Here is an 8229-nt window from a genome sequence, read left to right on the forward strand (position 1 = left end):
ACGGCGGGGGCCGTGGTCCTCGATAGAAAAACGACCGACGGGGAGTCGGGGACGGGGTCGACATAGCGCACGCCGTTTGAGCCGACGGCGTCAGGCAGGATCTACCGCGCCGACCGTTTTACGAGCCGAGCCCCTGCGCCGCGGGCTCCCCCGCCTCGCACGGGGCGGGACACGGTCGCTCGCTCGCAGCCTCGCACCCACCAACGAGGAGGCGTCGCCGCTTTTCTTCTCTTTCTCGCGTGCGCTGGAGCGGAGTCTACGAAAGGCAAAGCCCTTTTCCCGCTGCCCCCCTTCTAGATTCAAGTATCATTGGGAGATGAAGGGAACGATAAAAAGGCTACGAGGGTGTTTGTTTCCAGGAATTTATTGGCTTAAAAACTTAAAAAAATCTCTATAAGTGCCATCTAAACCAAACAGGAGGGACTTATAGGGACTTAAAGTGGGCATTTGGGACTTATGAAATTAGACTCTCAAGTAGGGACTTATAGGGACTTATAGTTGTAATATGGTCTTATAGGGACTTATAAGTTCCAGGAACCAAACAAGTAGGGACTTTTAGGGACTTGGGACTTATAAGTTGGGACTAAAAAAAGTTCTAGAACTTATGAACCAAACAGGGCCTATGTACTGTATATGTAGTAGCCACTAAATTTATTATCTTCATCGCAAAATCATAAAAACGCAGGGGTTTTCATGCACAAGAACAGCGCACCAAATAAGCATTTCAGATTTATTACGACTGCGTAGCAGCAGCCAGTTCACACTGTGTCGCTGTCGCCCATTACTGCTCCGTCGTCGTTCACAGCGACGCCAACGCTGCACCCAGACCCCGCGAGATCCAGAGCCTAGCACTAGCACAGGTCGGGGAGGAAGAAGGTCCAGGACCCGCGAGGCAGGGAGGGGATGGCGGGCAGCGGAGGCGGCGCGTACAGGGCGGAGGACGACTACGACTACCTCTTCAAGGCGGTGATCATCGGCGACTCCGGCGTCGGCAAGTCCAACCTGCTCTCGCGCTTCACCAAGAACGAGTTCTGCCTCGAATCCAAGTCCACCATCGGGGTCGAGTTCGCCACCCGCAGCCTCCAGGTCGACGGCAAGGTCGTCAAGGCCCAGATTTGGGACACCGCCGGCCAGGAGAGGTGACTGCCTGCTTGCCTCCCGTCTCTTAATTACTACTCCTACCTCTCGCCGCTTCCCGTTAATAGCTGCTCAAATCGGTAGTATGCTCGCCAGTATGGATTTGCTTTGCTTGCTTCATGATCTGCTTCTTAGGAACCAGGATGCCACCTTCCCTTGGCCATTCATTTGCTCTATGAAATTAGTTTGGTGATGCTGGTAATCGGGTGATTGCTGCATTTTTGTTGCCACTCTAGACGATCTTGGTAGTGTGTGCACGGATGTGGGTTGGGGTGGAGTAGTAAATCAGCGGCGAGTAGCAAATGAAGTATCACTGCTTGGTATCCCAGTTCACGTCTGGGTTTCACTTGGTTGCTCCTGCAGGGTAGATTGGACGCCCATTTGTGATTTAGCGCTTGGGACATCCGTGTCTTACATGTACTAGCTGAATGCCCGTGCGTTGCCACGGAACAATAGACTTAGACATGAGACATTGCTCAAAATAAATCAAATATTTCATAACAATATGTTTGAGCGGTGATACGCGCCGGCGCGCCAACCCAAATTTGGGCCGGTCGGCCTCCTGCCGCCCGATCCAGCAGGCAGGGGCCGTCCGATCCGCCTTCCCCCATGTCATGATCTTCTTCCCCCTCTGCCCCGCGCACGCGTCTTGGTTCAGATCCGCCAGTGACATGTCCCTGCCCCAGCCACCGCGAGTGTGTGCTCCGGCGAGACGCGAAAGCACCCGCGTCCTTTCCCTCACCGTTGCCGCTCGTCGCAGTACCCAGCTGCTCGTCGTTACAACCTCTCTTGGATCGCCGATGTCACGTTTTTTTGCTCCGATGATGGTAGCAAAAGAAATCGTCGGTTCCAGCTTTTTTGGTCGTAGCATCGGCGGCCAAAACTTCAACATCGCCGCTTGCAACATATATAGCCGCGAGTTGTAGCTTTTTCTGTTGCCGGTTGTAGCATTTTCTCCAGCGGGATGCATCTTCCTTGGTCGCCAGTAGCAGTCATCTACCTCACATGCCAAAAAAATCACCGTCGCCGATGCAACAAAAACTGGCCGCTGGTTGTAGCTTTTTCTAGGGCGGTTGCAGCACTGGCGCATGAGTTTGCAGCTTCCACAGGCCACGGTTAGGTGCAAGAAAGACCAACATAATAAAATGGGTTGCAACATATAGTCAATAACCTCTAGCTAGGTGCATGCCATATTTCTTTTATGAAAATCAGAACAAAGTTATTTATGTGCATCTCTAGTTAGAAACCAACTGAAAATTAATAAAATCTTTGAGGTTAAAACGCATAAAAACTAATGGACTAAGAAATAGCAGGATTGAGCACCACATCACAGGGGTTGCATGTTTGATAGGTTAATCGTTAAGACTAAGGTCGATCCATGATGAACGAAAGCTTGCACAAATGGTCAAATTCTGTAAAAAAAACCAACAAACAAATAATATTCAGAGGACTGTCAACTAACACCTCAGGGAGCATTTTGAAGCAGGCAAATATCATGATTATCATGATTCTCGACAAGTTGAGAATTGTACCTTAAGCTTGACCTCCTATATGAAGTATCTTATAGTACAACATAGCAAGGTAGCCTATATGAAAGAACAAATGGGACAATAAAAACAATTACTACTCAAGCTGACCGATCAAAACCTAATTGAACACATGCGATTTCAGAATCCGCTCCATTCGCAAAAAATGGAAAAGCAGCAAAACATGAACTATATCAATAAATCTAGTAATAGACTAATAGTTAGGTTAGATGATTGCTTAGCACTACTTGAATTAGCACAATGAGTCTAGAACTCTAGATAAAATGGTGAAATCAGCAGCTTGATAGTTCTCTCTGTTGGGTGCCTATAGATCTCACATGCATATAGCCAGATTTCACCAACGATTGCTTGTCCAAAGTAATATAGAAATTCTAATTCTACTTAGAAAGGTGATACATGTAGCTCCTAGGTTTTATCACCGTGAGTTGAAGTATAAACAGTAAATACGTCACATACCAGTGTGCGTGTGCGTTGCTAGTCGATCAATAGAATCCACCTGCTAGTCGATCAATCAATCCACCAATTGGATCCATCTCAAGGCAAAGCTAGCTAGCTACATTGTTAGCTGATTTAACCCCTTAAGGCAAACCAGGTTTGCTATGTGTTCGTTTTGCCATCGAGCGAAAGCGCCGGCCAGGCGGAATACTGGTTTCACAGGAACGGAGACAATCAGACAATGGCATCGAAGGAAAAGATCAAAGATCTACGCACCAGTGACACTGTCCTTGACGGAGGCAAAGGGCGTCAAGTTCGAGCTGTTGGTCCTCGCCGTAGCCGCCTGCGATGAAGACGACCCGTCGGATTCTCATACAGGAGGACGCACACCCTCCTCGCATACTTCACAGCTGCCACAACCCCAAATCGGGGAAGCTGCCGGCCGCGGAAGACATCTTGGAGCAAGTGGATGGAGGGCAGAGACGGAGCAGGACTCAACGGTGAGAGGGCGAGCCATCACCCCTCGTCGCCACGACCGAGTCCACTGAAGTTTCTCGGGAGAGATGAGATTGGAATCGATGGGGTTGGAGGAGTTGGGCTGACTCCAACTAAGAAAGAAGAGGAGGGGGTTGGAGAGAGTTGGGGCGTGCGTCGTGGGGAGTCGGTCGTGGCTATTTTCCAGTGTTTTCTTACCGCGTTAATGCCATGCATCTCGTTTGTGGGTTGAGCCGAACTGTTTTTTTCTTGGTCGTGGTTTTCTGTGCGTGGGCTGATTTGGAGTTGGATTTTTGGGCTGCTGCGGGCATAGCCCTCGCGCGCGATGGTTGTCGTACGAAGGGGGGAGGTGGGGATGTGGTCGAACCATCACGACGTTCGATCCTCCTTTAATAGTAGAGATTAATAGTAGAGATTTAATAGTAGAGATAAGTTTAGTGGTTTGGGGATGAAGCAGTTGAAATCATTGTTGTGAACTACTACTAGTGATTGTAGTTTCATCTTTCATTGGCGTGCATACATAAATCAGTGGAGAGATGCATCGTGACATTGTTGGATTGTGCACCAGCACACTTGGTGCTACCATGCGAGGGGTGTGATTGGAGAAGGAAAGGTGTGTCACAAGTATTGGAAGATCTGTTGGTGTGGCCTTGGGGATGAAATGACCACTTCAGAGGGTTCATCTTGCTAGCTCTCACGGTAGAACTTAGTCATTGAATCACTGTGCTTCTGGCTTTCTGCATCATGTGGTGGCATAATTACACTTGTACAACATAAGTTGGTTCCCAACTTAGAGCATCACCAATAGAAATACATCACCAAAAAGTGGTTGGAGTAAAATTTACATCACCAAAAAGTGGTTTTTTACATCACCAAAAACGTGCAACCGCAATAGATGATGTAAAATAGGGCAGCCACGCGACAGCCGCTCCAATAGATGATGTAAAAATAGGCCAGCAGCACAACAGCAGCACAGCAATTTCAACATCGTTGCACGCATAATCAACAATATGTCAAATTCAACATCAACTCCACATAAGTGCATGATCCAACAAACAAAAGTGCACATAAACATAAAGATAAAACATAGTTTGCGGTTCTTCCCTTCGCATTCTGAACAAAACCCTTCTCTTCCATGTCAAGATTCTCATCATCAAATGTTGTATCATATTCTTGCACATAAATGTGTCATCATCAAGACTACAAATGCACATACACGTAATCTCACATCCTATTCATATGAACATGACCAAAAAAAATGAAGAAGATTTTTTTTACCTTTGCGACATTTCATCGAACATGTTGGAGACGGTGGCCGAGGGCGTTGACGGCTCCTCCTCCATGGCCGGCGGCGGGACTTGAGGTGATCAGGGAGCAGGCGTGCCATCAGCAGCAGCACTTGCCGCGAGCAACGGCAGCAACAAAGCAGCAGAAGCAGCCGCGGCCGCCTTCATCTTTTCGGCCGGGATGAAGCTGTGACGGGGTCACGCGGCAGCCTCTTCGAGCCGCCACGACGTGGTTTGGCCGCGGCAGCCTTCTTCTTCGGCGGTTCTCCCATTCCGGCGGCGGCCACGGGAACGGCAGGAGACGCGGGGGCGGCCATGGCGAGGTGCGGCGGAGCAGCAGTGTCGGCTGTGGGGTCCATGGGGTTTGCTGGTGGCCGGCGGGAGGCGGGAAGGCGGGCGGGTGGCGGGAAGTTTCAGCGTGGCAGTTGGGGGTGTGCGCGCGGACCGCTATGTTTTGCTAGGGCGCGTCTGGTGATGCAAATTTGCATCACCAAATGCCCTATTTTACATCTGGAGCAAATAGTGAGGAAAAAAACTTGCATCTACATCATCTGTTGGAGCACCGTTTTGGGGCCTTAGTGATGTAAATTCGGTTATTTTTACGTCTGCATCATCTATTGGAGATGCTCTTATGTGGCCTGTAGTACGATGCAAATGATTTTGATCAGCTAGTTGTCTTGCCAGCAACTGAAGCAGCAGGTCATCGAGTCCACTTTAGAGGAGCAACATGTTCTTTTTGGAACCAAGCTACCCCATTTTCCATCATTAACGGAAACAATGGTCACACAAAAGCAGGGGATGCAGAAAATACGGAGCGGTTTCGATGCATCATCAGGAAAGCCACTGCCTACTCTCTGCTCGGACACAGGTTATAGGATGAAAACCTGATTGCAGAAAATAAGGAGCAGTATAAATTGCAGCGCTAACAGTCTTGATTTGATAATTTTTCTGCTATGCTTTGTTTACTAGACTATAGATATACATATCCATGAATTGGTTCATCAAGGGAATTCTTGCATTAATGAGAGGACAGTATGATAGCTATGTGATTCCTGTTCGAGACTAAAGTGTTCACTAGGAAACAGGTCTCACAAATTTATTTTTATCCATCAACAAAATGACTCACATGCTACTGGAACTTGCAAATTGAGAAATTAGATCTGAATGCTATGCAACTGTAATGGGAGACAATCATCCAATGCAAAATACAAAAAAAAGCTAGGGTGGAGACAGTTCCTTTTCTCTAATTTATCAATAAAAGTCACCTATCATTACTTTTTTTACAGCGGTTTATTTTCCCTTTGTATGATGTCTAACTCATGTTATACTTGTGGGATATTTTCTGTTTATTGTGTTGATACTTGTACCTTGTAAGTTCAATATCCCCTCTCCTATTCTTCGAGCCACCTTGATTATTGTTTAGATATAGACTCATACTTGCAGATATTTGTTCTGCTTTACCTCTGGCTTCTTAGAGATAGACTCGTATGCTTTTACCAAAGGAACATTACTTGTTACTTCTATGACCTCTAACTGAGGATACTGAGTATGAAGTCGAGGATTGTTTGCTCAAGCCCACCATGCTGCTCTTGTTTATCTGGTTTTAGTGGAGAGGAAAAAGTGTGGCCCATCCCATGTCTCTTGCCCTTATCAGTGGCACCGCTAGCAGTTGGCACATGAATTCAATTATTCTGTAGTTTCATCACTAACAAAGCTTTCATCCTTGACACAGTGTATATTATATGACATTTCACATCCGAATAAAACCTTGGCTAAGAGATTGCGCTGTTCATTCTGAGATCTGCTGCACTGTATGATATTCGATGTTCACAACATTTATTTTCACTCTTGTACGTAATTGCTGTTTGTGTAGATCATTTCTAGCACGACTGGTGGAATCAACACTGGTCACTAGCAGCATCTTTTTTTTTTTTGCATCCCTTTTTGCTCAGTTATATGATTGCCTGATATTTTTCTCTTCATTTGTCAGATACCGTGCTATCACAAGTGCCTATTATAGAGGAGCAGTAGGCGCGTTGCTTGTGTATGATGTCACTCGCCGTGCTACATTCGACAATGTGGCGCGCTGGCTAAAAGAGCTGAGAGATCACACTGATTCTAGCATTGTTGTCATGTTAGTTGGCAACAAATCTGATCTTCGTCACTTGGTGGCTGTTTCAACTGAAGATGGGCAGGAATATGCTGAGGCGGAGTCACTGTACTTCATGGAAACATCTGCATTAGACGCGACAAATGTAGACAACGCTTTCTCAGAAGTTTTGACTCAGATATACCGAATTGCGAGCAGGAAGACGGTTGATGCAGGAGACGACGGCTCATCTGCCCCAAGCAAAGGGGAGAATATAAATGTGAAAGACGACGTGTCTTCGCTGAAGAGAGCTGGCTGCTGCTCGAGTTAGGGTATAGATGCATTATTATTTGTTGCGTTTTCTACTGGTTGGTGTATCTTGTATTGCAACAAAATAGATTTGTTGATTCTCTCATTTTGCTGCGGTTATGGTGATGGTTAGGTTGGTTCAGCTTTCACCTGAAAACTGTTATGTCAGATTGATAATGATATTCTGCAGTACTTTGCTTACAGCAGGATCTGAGCAATATCTCACTGTCTATTTTTATGAGAACCGTGTTGGAGAACTGCTTGTAATGTATTATGACAGAAATAGTAGAAAAGTACAAGCAGGCCAAGAATCCTGCATAAGTACAGAAAACACACTAAAAAACAACCTGTGAACTTATAACAGGCAAAATTGAACATTTCCATCACTAGCAGTGGCCCATTGGCGAGATCGTCTTTCATTTCCAATTGGTGTGTGTTCGAACCTAAGCTGACGCAACAGTATTAAAAAACAGATTTAAATATATAACCCATAGCTCGAGAAAAAACAAAAGAGATCATGCCATGAATAGTAAGTTAACTCAAACTGGCCTCTGAATTTTGGCACTTCACGATTTGATTTGTTGTTTTTCTTTCTTGTGCTATCACTCGATTATTAAGACCTGAATTGGTGAAATGGTAGGTTTCAGTTGTGCACATGTAAAAAAAATATCATATACTCTCTCCTAACAAAATGTATGACGTTTTTTATGCCCTATGCAAAACCAAAAAACTCTTACATTTTGATATATAGAGAGTATTGTTTTTGCACTTTTTACTGCGTGTTTCGAAGTGGGGATGTGGGGTGGGGGTCACGTAATTAGCAAAACAGGCCTGGAGAGCAGCGATGGTGCACACGGGCTCGCCTGCTCACGCTAAGTGTCCCAATCGAACACTGGCGAGTGGAACCGGGCATTCAATGCGGTCGGAGGGC

General features: G+C 46.3%; 1 protein-coding gene across 1 annotated transcript; it reads left to right on the plus strand.

The window, feature by feature from the left end:
* The first annotated feature begins 744 nt into the window (after nt 1–744).
* On the plus strand, nt 745–7536 carry LOC119276990 (ras-related protein RIC2-like). The gene is made up of 2 exons (XM_037558186.1): nt 745–1139; nt 6891–7536. Exons 1-2 carry the CDS (start codon nt 904–906, stop codon nt 7318–7320), a joined length of 666 nt encoding a protein of 221 aa, XP_037414083.1. The 5' UTR covers nt 745–903; the 3' UTR covers nt 7321–7536.
* The last annotated feature ends 693 nt before the right edge of the window (nt 7537–8229 follow it).

Source organism: Triticum dicoccoides, chromosome 3B, assembly GCF_002162155.2.
Source record: "Triticum dicoccoides isolate Atlit2015 ecotype Zavitan chromosome 3B, WEW_v2.0, whole genome shotgun sequence".
Classification (NCBI taxonomy): Eukaryota; Viridiplantae; Streptophyta; class Magnoliopsida; order Poales; family Poaceae; genus Triticum; species Triticum dicoccoides.

Coding starts and splice junctions, on each gene's coding strand:
- LOC119276990 (XM_037558186.1), top strand. CDS start 904: ATGGCGGGCAGCGGAGGCGGCGCGTACAGGGCGGAGGACGACTACGAC. Junction 1,140..6,890: donor GACACCGCCGGCCAGGAGAG/GTGACTGCCTGC, acceptor TTCATTTGTCAG/ATACCGTGCTATCACAAGTG.